The following is a 17,456-nucleotide window of genomic DNA, read 5'->3' as shown; positions in this document are numbered from 1 at the left end:
ATGCTGAGAAGCAAACATTAGCTTGAGATATGACTGTGTCCTTGAAAGAGAAATCTCTATCTTTTGTACCCAGCTGAAACTTATCCTCTTTTCTGCGTCTGCCAAAATAATCCTCTGAAAAACAACCACTCTCACTTTGTTTCACGAGGGGACCTTGAGCATATTGCTCCATCACAAAAGAGTGAATGAGTTTCAAGAAGAGATGCTGACCAGCTCTCAGATTTGTAGCTAGTGTGAGGGGAAGAGAGCTTAGGTGAAAAACACCATGAGGAGACCACTATTCTTTTTGTCACACAGTTCTCATGTATGTATAAATGAATATGGAGGAAAGGCTACTACCTCCCATCTGACTACTGTTCTTTATTGTCACCTGAAGCACAGTATCTCCTGCTTCCTTCTCTCCATCTGAGCGTACTTTAAGATCAGTGCAGAAACCTCACTTGTTCTACAAAACCTAAGAGAAAGCACCTTCTTAAAAAAAAAAAAAAATTTTCACTTTTGCCCAAATATACCTAGCCATTGCCTTCATCTTTTTTTTTCCTGTATTTCCTCCTCTCTTCTCCTAATTCCTTTCCACTTATTTACATTTCAAGAACACATCTCTGGTCAGGCAGCATCTTGTCATTCAGTAGCAAAATGTCCAACTCTGAAACAGTTTGGGAAATGGAAGCTAAAAAGTTGGTGACGGCATCAAGGATGCTACAGATTCATTAGGACAATTCTTTGCCCAGTGAACCTTTATTCTGGAGAAGGTTTCCAAAAACCATCCTTATGATTCCTTAAGTGCTAGGGAGTTTGAGCCAGCTGTCAGAAGCAAAATCATGTGACCACTAGGATATGCTGGAAACAGAGACAAGAGAAAAAAAAAAGCAACAGATCGTCACTGCCTCTGTTCAAGTGCCATTCTCCTGTTCCTAAAGCATCTTTTTTAGCCATCCATGTCTCTCAAGCTGCACAGCTTGAAAGATCCCTTGAAAGAGCACTGCCCTGCAGCTGGACACAGGGTATATGAGAGTACAGAAAAGACAGTGTGCAACATCCAGTATCCCAAGCACTTCTCTCCCCTCCCACAGTTTAGTTCAAGCAGTAATAATAAATGTTAATGCCTACAATATTGCTGTGGTCATGATTTTCACACATTAATCTTTCTAACTCCATTTCTATCAACATCACAAAACGCTTCTTTTAAGTGCAAAGATTACCTGTTTAATACATAGTTTTTTGTGCGGGCTTAGTACAGTTAGAAAATTTACTAACAAAAAAACTGATTTATTATAGTCAGGCACATGGAGAAGAAAATAAAATAGGAGATTTTTAGCTATTTTCATCAACAAATGGCATAGTGACACTATGCAAAGCCATATGATTACATCTAAAGTGTTTGCTTTCCCTATTCTAGACTAGATTAACCTGTTTTTTTTGCAAAATTAAGTTCTAAAATGGCTGGCATGCTTTAATTCTGTATTTTGATAACCAGACAGTTTGGGATTTTTTAAGTTTTAAATTCAAAATGCATTTTGCATTTAAGTCTTTCACTCTTGCAGTTTATGCTGAAGTATTCACACATAGAGCAAACATGACTATTTTAATTCACAACACACATTAAACACAGCAAACCAAACAAAATAAAGTCCATCTGCCAAAACTAGCAGCATTACTGATGTTCATCCTTATTGAATTTGAGTCTTTACTCCAGTATCGAAAGCAGCCACAAGACACCAGCTAGAGCTCACACCTGTCCTCCACAGCTGACAGGGTAGTCCAGTGCACACGGAATATGAATCCTACAGCTCCCATCTGCCTGCTTTATCCTCCAGCTCCCCATCCCAACATACCTGCATATCTGTACACGTGTTCCTCTTAATTCAAAAATGTCTACAACACCACTTTGCATGTACACTCTTCTACTACATTTCAGCCTGCCCTACAGTGCATGTCATGTTTTTGCACATGCATTCACAGCAACATGTTCAGTTTTCAAAATAGGTTATTTCATTAAAAATCCCAAACTGCAAAACTAAAACAAGGCTGCTTTTGTCAGTGACATTAAAGCAATGTTAGAGTAAGAGAAGAAATCCACATACCATGCAAATCAATAACCATACCTTGATTCGTCGTATGCTGACCACTGCCTCGGATACTCTCTCAACAGCCGCAGGGAAGAACAGAGTCACTGTCAGTCTTACTGCACCATACAGGGACACTGCAACAAACACCCGACTTGCAGAGATAACATTGCCAAGTAGTACATATGCCATGAATGTCATGAACACTGTTATTTTGCTTGCCACAAAGAAAGAGGCTAAGTTCAGTCCTCGAAGGTAAGAGCTTTTCATAACCATGGCAATCTCCTTCCTAAAAATGCAAAATATAAACAATCACATCAATCTCTCATTACAGTTGCCCTCAACAACAGGATGAGGGAAACCCACTCTCAGGATTTTACTTTTGTGTCCTTTCTCCTCCCCTTGCACCACCCCAACTCATATGTAAAGAACTGTAAAGAAAGTATGTTATATGGTAAATAACAAAAGAGAATTTAAAAGGCTTAGAAATTGAGTGGGGAAAATGATTATATTCAATATATCAGTAGCTATAGAAAATAATTATTTTTCAGAGACAGAAAACAAAAAACAACTCTTCTGCTTTGATCAAACTAGTATTTTAATTCAGATTCTAATCTGCTTCGAATATTTCTGGGTTGCTGTATGCAAGAGGAAAAAGCCTCTGTATAAAGGCCAAGCACCCACAAACTCCTTATCCTTCCAATATCAAGAGCCAGTAGAGTTCAGTCACAAAACTCCTGATAAGATCAACACATACTCTGCAGTTGAAAAGACAGGGCAACTTCCAAAAGATCAAGAGTTCACCCATGGCCCAAGTATCTGCCATTATTCAGCTGATGCTCCTCAAGATGGATCACAGGATTTGCAGTATTCCCTTTGATCTCAGTTTAAATCCTTCCCGATTTGGACCCTGCTCTTCTTTTGCCCTAGGAATTCTGGTTCATCATTCAGAAAATACTGATCTGTGAGGCCAATTGTTCTGCCAGCCATTACCCGAGCTAAATAGTGATTGAAGTACTGCACAGACACGTCTCCCTCCAGCAACTGAAAAGCTGCTGATGAATATGTTCTCAATTTCCACTTCAGCTAAATTTCAGTTTCCACTTCAAAATGACTCATCAGGTCCAACCCTCAAAATGTTACTGCACTATCTACAATGTGGATACCATCAGGCTTAACTTCTCATTAAAATAATAGTTTTTCTTTATCAAGAGAGCCATAACAACTTACTCCTTCCCCATATATTCTAATTTTATCTGCTTGAAATAATATAGAATATAAAATCCTGAAACAATTCCTAATTTCTTTTCCCAAATATTCTGGGAATTCTCAGGGAAAATCTTGACCATTTTGATTACCTTCCACTTGGAACTATATACTAAGATTAGAAATTCAAGTTATGATCATACAATTTGAAGTAAATTAAGTCTTCGCTGAACTGAGAGAAGGATGCACGATGCACTACTGGAAAACTAGTTAAGCAACTTTCCCACTATACTTGCCAAATTGGCTGAATTGACAGACTTTCAAGAGTTTCAAAGACGTATTTTTTCAGCTTAAGGGCTCACAATCTCTGATCTCCTCCAGAGTACAGTGAAAGAACATTTGTATGTAAACTATTTGAATTGCGTCTAATTCAATTACTTCTACAGTCCTGGATGAAACTCTTTTCCCACCCTCTAATAATCCTTAATAATCCTCTCACTATCTGTGGATAATCAGCAAGTTCTTTGTGCTACTCTCCATAAATATCAGATAAAACACAGCCTACCCGCAGGCTGTATATAATATACTACACTGTCTTAAGGCACAGAGTTATATAAAAAGAAACTAATACGGACAACCATGAGGAAAAAAGAGCAGCAGAGGAGTTCAGATGTCGTCTTAGCAACTGTCAAGGGCCACTGTGGAAATACTGGGCAATAAATCACCTGGCTGAATTTAAGACTTTTAACTACAGTTTTCCACAGCACAGTTAATGAAAAGAAAGGAGGCTCAATATGTGTTTTGGAAGAGCTTATTTCTCTCCATCATTAAGAAGGAAGCCTCTAATCCTAATGAGGTGTTGAACTTGGAAATCTGAAGTTTAGTGATGTGAATATGCCCATTGAGGAAGCTTTCAATAAACAAATATCCTCTCTCTGGCTTCATGCAAGAGAGCAAAGCTTTCAATCAATCAAGAACATTCAATCAGCACAGGATCCTAATCTGAAGGAGGAAAGTATTATGTGTGTGGAAAGAAACGTCTCAGGGAACATTAGCAAGTTTGCAAGCCTGCACATAAATGTAAAGGAAAAAAATTCCTTTAAAAAAAAGGAATTCCAAATAAAAAAAATTTTAAAAAAAATTAAAAATCAGAGAATCTACAGCAGGATAAAAACCTTCTACTCATATGCTGGAGAGGGACATAACATGAAAATTAAATTATGCACCTGAACTACTACAGTTATCCTTTAGCACTGAATGCTCTTATACTGTCAAGTAAAAGCGCAAATATTGATTGAAAACTGAATTTATTAATAAGTTTTAATCAGATGCTGACGGACCTCTGAAATGAAATGTCTTAGGGTACCAAACTCAGCTAGCCTCGCCAGCTGAGCAACTAGGGAATTTCTGAGCTGCTTTCTTTCTCCCTCCACCCTTCCAAGATGGCTCGAGCAATTCTTCAAAACGCAGAAAGGGAAGCAGCGTAGTACCTGAGGATGCTATCATTTAGGACAGAAAGTCAGATTCCATATATTCCTCAGAAGGGAAACGTCTGCTTATTGCTTCCTTGCTATTAGTTTAGAGAACCGTGAGGATGAAATTGTTCAATTACAACTACTACAGTTTATTCATTGCTGTTTTTAAACACAACCGTAAAAGGAAGCATTAAAAAAACCCAGAATTTATAAATATCAAAGGGTTTTTTTCTTTTTCTGTCCCCTTAGGATGTATTTCCATTCCTTCACTCTTGCTACAGAAAGTTAATTAAAAAAAAAAAAAAGCCAAAAAAGTTCAAGTAAACTGCACTTTAAAGCACAAAATAATGCACTTATTGGCATGTAAAATGGAAAACAGATATAGATCATATACCAAGCTGCATCTTTCCAGGATTACCTTCTTAAACCATTGACAAGTTCTGCAAATGATTTTTCCCAAGCATACATCTTTATTATCTTCATACCACTTATGACTTCATTCATGGTCCTAATCCTGACATCTGTTAAGGCTGCTGTCTTGCTTCTGGAAATAGCACAAAGTAAAAATTCTCAGATTCTCAAAAGAAGAGAGACTATTTACAATCACATAACATACTCATATTAATGAAGTTTTTGCTTTTACTTGTAAAGAGGATTCATATAATTGTAATTGCATTAAAGGGTCTTCCTAAAACAGTATCTTAAAGCTGACACACAGACAGACTTGGTATGTCTGTATTCCTGGTATTCCCTATTCTCAAGGAACTGTGAGTTGATTCAATGTTCAGAATTATATGTCAGCTTGCTCAAACACATGGTATTCCTTAAACAACGTATTTGTGTACCAAAAAAACCCACAAATAAAAAAAATTTACAAATATTAAATTTAGAACTAAACAAAAATCAGAAAGTTACTTTTAAAATGGTTTTAAAATGCCAAAATAACAACCCTTCTCATAAGGCTCTTCCGATGTTGAAGAAACTGGTCTCTGTGTCTTTTTAAGATTAACTCTAGTTGAAGCAAAGATTACTTAGTAACAGTACATGAGCTATAATTTAGGAGAGCTAATCTAGATACGGTTTTGTTCAATAAATAAATATTATTTAAGTATTAATTGTAATTAACACTAAAGTAAATATATCTATTTTAGTCCCACATTATGTTTGCACTAATGAACAAACTAGAAAATATATATAATTAAATAATAAAGTCACAGTTTTAATTAGGAAAAAAGCATTGAAAGTTAGAAGCCATGTAACAAATGCATAAACCATGCTAATAAAGCCTATTACAATTCTGAATTCATTCAGGTAGACAAACATACTTCGCACATAGTGAGCTATGGTAGGCCTTATTTTGATAAAACGTACCTTTTCCTGTTAAATTACTTATTTTTGTATATACCAATGAAAGTTAAGATTCAGAGATCATATTTAAAAAAAAAAAAAGAAAAAAGGAAAAAAGGAAAAAAAAAAGCTCTTTAGAAGGGGTGGCTGGGTTTTGTCAGCTTAACCTGCCCCCTGTAACATTTCTCTGATGCTCTGGAAGAAATAGCCGTGTTTAAAGCACTTAAGTAGAAAGAATTTCAGGCGCCTGCTCGTCATTTTAAAAAAACTGCTCAGCACCAGCGTTCCATAAATGTTGGGATGGCTGAAGCAGGGTATTAAGAAATATTTATACAAGAAAACTGACAAAAGAAGTGTAGGACTTTGGTCCTAATACAATCAAGGCTTCTTATTAAGACTGAGGAATATAGCTTAGCCTAAACCAACCATACTGACATGGAATGAGATTACCTTTGCTAAGTCCTCTTTTCCTTTTCCAAAAAGAAACAGTGAAAGAAAAACAAATCCTCAAAGAATGTGAGAGCTCATCCTCTCTTCCCCATACACAACACTGCAAAAGGCAAAATTTAGCATGTGTTGTTCCTGTCTCTGCAGCAGCAAACAACAATTCTAACCCACAATCTTTTGAAACAGTCACCTTTCAGACCTAACTTCCAGGCTTGGTCTCCAGATAACAAAGTTGAAGATGATACAAAATAATAAGTTAACAGAGGTTTCTTTTTTAAATGGTGTGATTCAAAAAGGCTATAGTTCTCAAACTAATTCTTCAGTTTTCCTGCTGAAATGTTATCATAGCAACCATCCTCTTTCAAATTGCTTTAAAATGTTCGGGGGGGGGGGGGGGGGGGGGGGCGGTATTTTTCTTTGGTTTTTTTAAGTTACACTCCTCTACATTGCAAAAAGCTTATTTTGTACATACATACCAGAAGCCACAGTCTCAGAGACATTATATAATGGTTTAAAGTACACTGACTTCCAGTGCACCGATAGCAATTTACAGCAGAGGAAGACGTGTCCCCGGTTTTGAAAATGTTAAGTTCAGAGTACACGCAGATCAGGACGACTGGGAAACACATGCTCACATAGCATGCTTAAGAGCACAAGGAAAGGACCTGAAAATTCTTCAAGTGTCTGGGAAGTCTCTTCTATGATACCAATAGCCATTCTAAATTAAGCAAGCTGCAGAATTCCTTTTTGCTTTCCTGAGGCATATTTGGTGGGTTTTAATCATGTCTGACACAACAGTTCCACATAGTTTTTCTCTTAAAAAAAAATTAAAAGGGCTTTAAATGAGAATATTACAGTTGCATGGCTAAGCAGTGAAAGGGTTGAGCTCTTGTGAATAAATATATATAAAATGGTCTTCAGTCCAATAATTGAACTATTTCTCAAATAATATATTAGGTCATGTGTATTCTGTAAAACTTCTAGTACTTGTGCAGGTAAAAGCAATACTGAGTAATACAGTGTATACCATTCCATAGGATACTGAGTCTATTCCTGCACACTCCTACAGCACCAAAGCTAATGTCTGTGTCATAAATGGATGCACAAATATGTGTTTACAAGACTGGGTCACAAGTACAATGCTGAATAATAGCACAAATTAGCTGCTACACTGAGCGTGCCTGGATTTTAGCAAACGCTTTAATCCTCAAATTACTTCTTCATAGGCCAATTTCCTTAAATCCATGCAGCTTCCCAGCAATTGCCATGTGAACACAACTCATCATTACAGAGCTGGAATCCATTTCAGTTTTTCCATTAACTCCATCTGTTCACTATACATTTCTGTTCACAATACAAAGATCTGTGCACATGTAGACAAGCAAAAGTTTTTCTGGTTAACAAATTCTTTCCCTTGCACTGCATCCAAACAAGTGGCTGTTAATGAATGGGGGAAAAACCCAAACAATATTACATTGCCACTGATTAACTTTTAAAATACATACCTTTGAGATGAGATTTTTGTCACCTTGTTGTCTGACCCTGGACAACTCCCTTAATCTCTTTGTGCCTCAGTTTCCCATCTGTAAAATGGGGATAATAATGCTTACCACCATGGATAAAGCACTAGTTAAGTGCTAAGTATTTTAATTATTGACTCAAAGCTTAAAACCTCAAAAACTTGAAACTCAAAAAACCCAAACAGCGAAGTAGCATGATACTTATGCGTGCGTATTACACAGGCAGTGAAAATGCACATGTAAGAATATACTGGAAGTGTTCTACAAACAGGTTTTATCATAAAAAACCTAAAAATTTGACAGAGAACACTGAATGGCTCATTATTTGAGAAATAGCACGTGAGCATAATAACTGAAGACTATCACAGTGGTTACAAATAGAAGGAAGTCTATGAGTTGGTCTCATTTTGTAATTCTCAGCTCTCTCTTCATACCTAGCCATGCAATGGCAATGCCAGTCTCAATATCTCTGGAAAACTTGTCTTAAAATACAACTTGAAAACAACAGTAACTCACTAAAAAAAGTTTTACTTATCCAAAGAGCTAGAAGGAACCTATTCACCCTGAATACAAATGCAACAAAGATGCATAACACTACTAAGCATATGCGTACACAGTAACGGAACACAAAAATATTCCTATTTAGATGCAAAAGCCATTTATAAACTCATGATGTAAGTAGAGCATGATTAATTACACAAGGAAAAGAAAGTTAGGAAGCGAGAACATTGAAGATAATTCAATATTCCCACTTGAGGCAAGTCTTTTTTTTTTAGGAGGAAGTCAGAAAAACAAATTAAATTTGTCTGATACTGGAAAATTACTGGAAACTCATTTTAGATCTCCACAGCCTAGAACCTTACAGTTAGAAACCTCATAGCTGGCATCAAAACCACCATCATAATTTTTTTCTCCTTTCTCTCTCAGTTCCTTCCCTTTTTTTCTCTCTGCATCTTTGTTTTGGAGGAGAGAGAACATGATCTTTGAACATGAAACCTTCAGAGCTTTCTGCTGCAATTCCTGTATCACCCCAGTAAGTCAAACTTAGGGCAGGACTGACAGTATTGCCTTTGTAGTAACCACTCCCTAAGCATCAATGCAGGAAGGCAAAGTTCAAGGAATTACACAATTCTATGCCACGATCTATAGCAAGGTAGCTACAGAAGTAGCCCAACTCTTTTAATATACTGGACAGCTAATGAGTAGCAGATATTTTCAGCATGTCTGGAAGACAGACCACTTCAAGTCCCTAAACAGGAATTCAGAAATCTCAGATTAGCGTCTATGAAAAACATTGGCAAAGACAAAAGAGAACACAAAAACCCTCACCAGACAGAAGCTGATCTCAGAGCAGTACTCCACCTCCATCCAGTATCCACATTTTAAAACCCAGGACAGAAAATACCTACAACCCAACACATGTGACCTTACCTTAGGGAAGAAAAAAGCCTCCCAATGCAGGTCTGGACAGGAAGAAGAATAATCAGAACTGCCATTCCTGCAAGACATGATGGGCCTATCTCCATCCAGAGAAGTACTGTTACTGCTACAGCTTGAATTGGTCCAGCCCACAAGAAGTGCAAGAAAATCGTTACCTAGCCAAACAGTTAAGAAACAAAAATCAGCTTTTGGTAGCTAAAAAATTAAACCCTAATAACACAAAGTTGAGGAAGCACCTTTGCCTGCGGCAGGTACTGAGGCATCCAGTGAGACTTCTGCACCAGATTCAGAGACCTATATGTACATGGAGGTGCCTAACCTCCAAAAAGTAATCAAATTACCACATTGATTTTGTTTCATCTTCATGCACCAACATTTCTCTGAGCTTAGGAAAACAGCAGGAAAATGGGGGGGGAGTATGTTTTCCTCCCGTATTTTAAGAGAATATTTCTCTTCCTATGATGTTCGAGAAACAACTAGAAGAAATGTTCATAAGAAACACTTAATCACCAGTTGTAAACAAAAACTTCTTAACTCAAACCCCACAATTTCTTCAGCCCCTTGGAAAGATCTGTAATACTTCTTACCTGATCAAATTTGTTCACATCATTTGACAGAAGATTTACTATTTGACCAGTGGTAGTTTTTGCCATAGCTACGTTACTGAGACGAAGTGCCTAAAAAAAATCAGAACAGTCTCCAATTGTCACAGCTTATAGAGCACAGTACACCCATACACAGAAGACTCAATACACAAATACAATACCGGGGCAAAAGCTGAAGGCCTATCTCAGCTTTTGCCTGAGAATACCTGGGCACAGTTCAAGAACCTTAGATAACATGTAGGTTAGGTTAAATATGCTGAAGAAAGTCCTGAAGAAGAAAGTATAAAAAAAGTCTAGGGAAGGACTGCGAGAACAAAAGTGCCATAACTATCTTCATGTCTGAAGTGATTAAAAAATGGAAAAATGCCAACATGGCAAGTTATTAAAGCTAAACAAAACAGCCTGTAACTTTTCAGTTGCATTGCTCTCCCCCACATTATTAGCATATGTTCAAAACAGGGAAACTCCACCTGAAGACCAAATTAAAATCAGGACAATGTTTGGCCAATTGAATGAGATTCCTGACAGAAGAGAAAAAAAACAAGTTACTCATTTTACCCTATCAGTTCTTGCTAACACTGCAAACTGCGCTTTCTGTCTTTGCAAATCAGAGTTAATATCCCTTTACAAATTAATAAGTATTTCCCTTAATAACTATTGTAAAATCATAAGATTTCTGAATTATATTAAATGAAGTTTATTTAGCACATGCTATGAAAAGCAGCAAGAGTAAGTATCAAATAGTTTTATATGTTAATAACTAAGTTAATCAGTAGAAAATAGTATGTGATTAAAAAATACCCCCCAAAAAAATCACATCTGGAAATATGCAGTCTGAACATTACTGCAAAGAGCCAAACTGAAATAGCTCAAAACACACCAATAACAGACCCTGCTTCCTTCCACACCTGCTAGAAAGAAAACACAGTTTTGCAGCACAAGTAAAAAAATATACAAACCATGTTACATGTTTTCCTGTAACAGGAATAGTTCACTCCTCAAAAACAAAACCTCGCATTTTTAGGCTGTGCACATCTACTTCTCCCTATCCAAACAGTTATTATTAGGATTTCTTTTTGATCAATAATCTAACCTGAAAAGCACTAGTTGTTTCAAAAATATTATTCCAGTATTTTAGATCAGATGAAATAACATCAGACATCAAAGTACTATTCAAAGCATCATTTCAAACAAAGTGCCTTACCTTTCTTGCACCTCACTGTTGGGTTACAAAGGTATTAATCACAGAGAGAATCCCAACCCTAACTTCATTGAAACCAGCAGGCAGAAACATTTAAAACTCCACTAAGAAATTCCTCTGATACTCCAATAATAAATCTAGGATACTGGGTATATGAGAGACGGGATTTAATTATTTGAGAAAATCATTGCTTCATTCCCTGTCTTAAGCCATTTGTCTCTCACACATCTGAAATCCCCCGCAAAGCTGCCTGCAGGTAATGCAGCCACAGCACACCCACGTTTCTATCATGTTTACTCCACACCACAGATCAAGGTTGATAAGCTCCCAGAAAAGCTGTTAGATAGCCGTAGACCATAATAATGGGAGTTCAAGTGATGCGTGTTTGAAGAAGTTGCTCACCAGGGTGTGTTTACAGCACCTACCGCTACTTACTCCTTTACAACGCGGACATATCTGCTATTTGAGGTCCACCTGAGCCACCCGGGAGAACACTGCACTGGTGTCTTGCTAGTGGCCCACAGCCCGGGTCTGTCTCAGACCCGCCACCTAAGTCACCTTTCTGACCTCTTCCTAGCCTTTTCAGACACGGGCAGCGAAAACAGTTTCAAAATGTACTAGCCCAGTTCATTTTGACCAAGAGAGTCTCAGGAGGAACCATGCAAGCATCTGAGCCAAAAGGAGGGTGCTCATCTGTAACTGATTTGTCTTCTCAGGGAAGAGACAGCCCTTTGCAGTGTCAGTGACAATGCAATTTTATTCTTCCCTTCCTGCTTCAAAACTGCTTTTGAAGTAGCACTGGTTTTTCTTTTTTTTTTTTTTTTTTTTTTAAAGTGAAATAAGCCTTACATTTTCCTGTCTGAATGGGCCTGTCTAGACGGCAAAGTATACAGAAGGAAATGGAAACATTGGACACAAAGCAGCAGTTTTACTTATGTAACCAATTTCTACCAAAAAGTCCTGTTTTGGTACTTTCCCCTTGTACCACATCCGAAACACAGCACCATACGAGCTGCTGTGAAGAAAATTAACTTTATCCCAGCCAAAGTCAGTACACTGTGGCTTTAAATACTGTTTTGACTATAACATTTATAAATTCACTCCGAAGGTAAGAAATACTACTGAAGATTATATCTAGAGCCACACACCTTTTTAAAAAGCAACTGTAGTTTGAATTTACATTTTATTTTACATTTGCCAATTATCTGTTTTCAGCACAAAGAGCTGCTTGATGTTCTGTCTATAAATTTTCCGTACAGATGTATTTCCCAGCAAGCACCCTTTCTCAAGGAAAATAGGTTTTAATTATATGAACTAATGAGAGCAGTTTGTAAGCTCAGTGTCTTAGGTTAAACAACTTTTTTTCCCCCAGATGTAATTGCACAGGCCCATTTGAATTCTTTAACCATATTTGCCTTCTGTACTCCCATCTTAGTGTTTTAATCTCTCCCTGCCCCAAAGAGTTAATTCAAAAGCACATTAAAAAAGGAGAACTGACCATAGAAAGGAATAATATAACTGTTCAATCAAATAACTCCTGACACCTTTTTGGCTGCTTTCTGTCTCAACCAACTACTCCACAGCTTAAGCTGCTTTAGTGTTTATTCTGAACCTCAAAGAACTTCTAAAAGTTAAGTCTAAAAAAAAAAAAAAAAAAAAAAAATCAGCCTCCCATCAGTAGCCTTTGGTTTTAAAATATGAGATTGAGTCATGAGACATTCCATTTTCATTTTTGTTACAAGCTTCCTGCGTGCATCACTAATACTTCTTACTGATCACAAAACATCTTGGAGTTTGAATACAGGCTTTTTGCAAATGAGATTTTAACTTTCCAGAAAAGGAAAAAGGGTCTAAAACTTAAGAATTATGAGCACTTGAAGTTCTGTATTAAGGATGCTCTCTCATCCAACCCACTCATCCTTGCAAATCCAAGTTTTTATTTACTACAGCAATTAACAAACACCGCAAAAGTGCTGGTAAATTAGCATCCAGATTCTTTCAAAAGCCTATATGAGGATAAAGAGAAAGTATGACCTATCTATAAGCCTCAGATAATGAAGACATGATTAGAAAGGTTTATCAATGTTCTGCTGTGACCTCAGCCTTCACCCTCAGGAGTAAACATTTATGAGATGAGGGGAGATTAATTTTCCATTTAATCACATCTCTAGAAAGAAGGGTGCACATTATGAACATTTCTTTTCCAAGCTTCTAAGCTAATATCAACACAACAACAAACAACATCGCTATATACATATTTCATGAATTTCAAACTGTGTTATGATAATCAGTTTAGTAAATTAATACCTTAGAGACATGTTTGTGTACAAGAAAGCAATGTGCCATGTTAAAGCCAAGTTCCCAGAGGATAATTTCCAAGGTATCAGAAGAGGGAGGAGAATAAATATGTGCATGAAAAGCAATCACCACTTACAATGGGGACATTTTCACTCTCCTCACTTTACTGCTTTGCCCAAAACCTTTGCATGACCTATACCAGTAGCACAAGCGTTTGCCTTAAGTGGATGGTACCTATGTTTAATGGCTAAAATAACATGGATTTCTTTACATTCTAAAGAAACTTTACAGTCCTGATCCTTCAATTAAACTTCTTTGCTAAGGTAAGAACTGGCAGGTCACTATTCTAGCAGCACTAAAGGTAGAAAGATAGGGCATTTTCCCTTCCAGCATCCCCAGTAGGGACTTCCTGGTTGGAAGCAGAGACGGGTTCAATGGTTCAGGTATTGCCAACAGCTTCAGAAGAGGGAAGCAGACATTTACAATTGGGTTGCTTGCTCCCCACAGCAAACACCAAGGCCAGCATTTCATTCTGGATGTCGCTCAACTCCTTCCTGTAGGTAATACCCGTAACTTCTCTTGTTCCACTTTCCATCTGACAGCGGCCTCAGCTCCATCTGTAGTCGAGGACAGCTATTTCTTGATCAGGACACACAGACAGCAAAGAAACCACAGCTTACTGAACGTACATCCCTTCTCATACTTCATTGGCTTTAATGAAGGACTCCAGTGCTCCCACAGTAAAACCAGTAACTGATACTAAAAACCAGCTCTACCCTACCTTTAGGATCCAGCTTGATTCTGAACCGTCTCTCCTTTGCCCACTCCTCTCTTCCCCCCCAAGTAGGAGGAATACTAAAGGGACCTGCCTGTGAAGACGCCGAGCATCCCCTCCAGCCTGGAGAGGGCAGCAGCAGTACCGCAGTACTGCTGCCTCTCCCTGAACTAACCTGATGGATGCTCCGAGAGAGGGGGCCAGCCTCTCTGACCCGCAAAGGAAGCAACTCACTAGCTCTACAGCATTGCCGCAAGAAAATATAAATAAATCCCACCATCAACCACAACAGGGCGGGGGGGGGGAGGGGGGGGGAGGGAAGGGAATTGGACAGTGAAGCAATTCCCAGGTAACAGAGTGCTGAAGCAGATGGTGACAGCCAAGCATAACGTCCTCCCCTGGGATGAAACTGCAGGGCTGAGTAACTGCTAGGATTCCCTGGGTGCTCTGCCCCTCTCCTGCTGTATGCTGATGGCCTCTTAATGCTCCAGCACACAACCCTTCCACCAGCAATGGGGGAGCTCTTCTCCAACAGCACGAGCAGGCGAAAATCAGCAGCTCCTCCTAGGCTTTAGGGCTATCTAACTCACCACCTTCACTAGGAGGACTGAAGCTGTCATTCAGACACCGTATTACCAAAGAGAGAACAAAAGCACATATATACATTTGAGGTCTGATACATATTAGCATGCATTACATTTCTACAAATGAGTAACTTCAATGGAATTACAAGCATGAACATAACAAATAACTGTATTTTTTAACTCCTCTAATGAAATAGCTGTCAAATGCCAAATATACCTGTGAACAGGCTTGCTTACCTTCCGATAAATCATATGGCACATAGCTACCCTCAGCTTCATGCCAGCCCGCTGTACATGATAGAAGTATAAGTGGTGCATTATAGCTAGAATAAGTGTGCACACAGACAGAGCAGCTGCGTAGCAATATGCAAAATTCAAAGCTACCTCATCTGAGGAATCATAATTTTCAAAATAATTAATAATTTTTCCCAAAAATATTGGCTGAATTATTTTGAGGGTTTCCTGAAAAAAAAAAAAAAAAAGGGGAAAAAAGTATTAACAGTTTCATATCATACCATGCCACCCAAGTTTGTAACCAGGCAAACAAGAGCCAAGTACTGCTCCAAGTCACATCCCCTATTATTTTGTCTTTATTGTGCTCTAAAATGTCAAGCCAATTTTTATCAACACATAATCCAAAAGAAATACATTCCACATTAAAATTTAGCTGAATCTTTAAAAAGAACTCTCTCAATTACCAATAAAAATGTTGATGTTATAAAAATTGCATGAATATGTATTACATTTCCAGTTTTAAAGATGACGGTGCCTCCTTTACAGCCATTTACATATAGCAAAAAAACCTTTTTTCTATGGGGCACCCCACTCAGATACATAAAATACAGCTAAGCCTTACAAAGCAAGTCAATGGCTTGCAATGTCTCAAAAATCAGCTCTGTGTTCCACATCATAATCCCACAGTTACAACTCAATTTTTCAGTCTCTACGGGGCTGTAGCTCTGTTTTACTTTTCTGAGAGAGTACATGAACATCACAGATTCTCTGAACAGCCCAGCATGAAGTCACCAGTAAGTATCATGCAATTTAAGAGGCTAAGTTTCACATTGCTGTTAGCCAAGAAATGCGTTGTATGACGTTTTACACCACTTACCTCAATCATTGTGAAAATTCCAAAAACTAAATAGGATTTCCAGTAACAAAGAATAATGGCTTTTGTTAAATGCGGCGTTTTTCCTCTCTTTTTTGCTTTTTGCACCTCTTTATCCCAGTACCTGACAAACAAAACACAAACGTGCTGGAGGACAGAAGTAAAATCATAAAGCAATTACCCGGAATAAAATACTTTCAGACTTACAGCCAGATTGCCATGATCACTTTTATACAACAAAAAAAAATATTAAAGAAGTTAAGATAGTCATGTTTTCTCATTCACATAAACACGTTGTACTTAGCATTATAGGACTATTTGCTCTTGTATAATCACAAACAATTCACTGTTGACTATTGCCTTTGACATATTTGCAGATGAGGAACCCTTTCCTTCTTTCGTCTCCTCTCAGTGCAGACAGCCACTCACCTTAGTTAAGAGCCTATTATCATATGATCTCCTGACCATGGACTAAACTGAGGCAGCATGGACTGCCTTTATCTTCTTAGAAGCTCTGCACTTCCCCAGAAAGGCTGTGATGCACAACCCTTTCTCACGTCTGGCCCTTTCTTTTTTCCACCACATGCTTTGATGAGGACAAGCAGATACGGCACAAGAGCAGAGGGAACTGTCTGCAGCAGTTTTGTCACTTAACACTCCCCATGTCTCTCTGAAGACAAGGATTACAGCAGCAAAGTGGCAAAGACCTTTGAGTTACTGCGTGCCTGCCCACAAGTAGGACACAATCTGTTCACGTTAAAATCAAAGACAGTAATAACAAGAATGATTTTAACAAGAAAGTATCAGAACTTAAGCAGACTTCTTAAAGCACGCTGTTGTCAGCCAGGATACTCCCCTTGCTTCTGGAGGCTAAATATTGTCTGCCAGGCTCTCTGACCTTGCTAGTTTGAGGGCTGAAATGAGTCTAAGGCATGAAAGCCAAATTATTTTGCAAGAAGGCACACAAGTTTGAAGCATACATTATGGATAGGAAGACAAAACTTTTTCATTTTTATCCTCTTTTATGCTACAAGGATTATAGAGTTATTGCCTAAATGTTTCAGAATCAGAATTGCACCTGTGTAGATTCTGTGGGGTTTGCTGGCCCAAGAGAAAAAGCTATTTCCTCAGGTGGCTATTTATGAATTATAGTCTCTGCTTCTTGGCCAAGTACACTAAAGAATTAAAAAACGCTCTTTTTTTTGCATGCTGTATTTTCTACCATTTCCTGACTCACGGAAAGCGTGTGCTTTTACTGTAAGAATCACTGGAAAGAGTCCATCTTCCTCCACAGCAAACTCCCTGAACTGCTTCAAGACACATCCGCGGAATTTGGCAAAGCTCTCCAGCTAAAGAGATGTTAAAAGCTGCACTGCTGTGAGCT

At 38.1% G+C, this 17,456-nt stretch overlaps 1 protein-coding gene across 2 annotated transcripts in view; it reads right to left on the bottom strand.

Moving 5' to 3' along the window:
* ABCC4 (ATP binding cassette subfamily C member 4 (PEL blood group)) overlaps positions 1-17,456 on the bottom strand; it is a 160,150-nt gene that overhangs the window by 126,637 nt on the left and 16,057 nt on the right. For both annotated transcript variants that reach the window (XM_076362161.1, XM_076362151.1), the window contains exons 3-8: positions 16,076-16,196; positions 15,202-15,426; positions 10,089-10,178; positions 9,493-9,656; positions 5,166-5,291; positions 2,106-2,355 (exon numbers count right to left, since the gene is read on the bottom strand). In XM_076362161.1, the coding sequence (XP_076218276.1) occupies positions 2,106-2,355; positions 5,166-5,291; positions 9,493-9,656; positions 10,089-10,178; positions 15,202-15,426; positions 16,076-16,196 (976 nt within the window). The remainder of the gene's footprint in view (positions 1-2,105; positions 2,356-5,165; positions 5,292-9,492; positions 9,657-10,088; positions 10,179-15,201; positions 15,427-16,075; positions 16,197-17,456) is intronic.

Source organism: Aptenodytes patagonicus, chromosome 1, assembly GCF_965638725.1.
Source record: "Aptenodytes patagonicus chromosome 1, bAptPat1.pri.cur, whole genome shotgun sequence".
NCBI classification, from domain to species: domain Eukaryota; kingdom Metazoa; phylum Chordata; class Aves; order Sphenisciformes; family Spheniscidae; genus Aptenodytes; species Aptenodytes patagonicus.
Note: the sequence above shows the minus strand (reverse complement) of the source record. Positions and strands in the feature narration are given on the sequence as shown.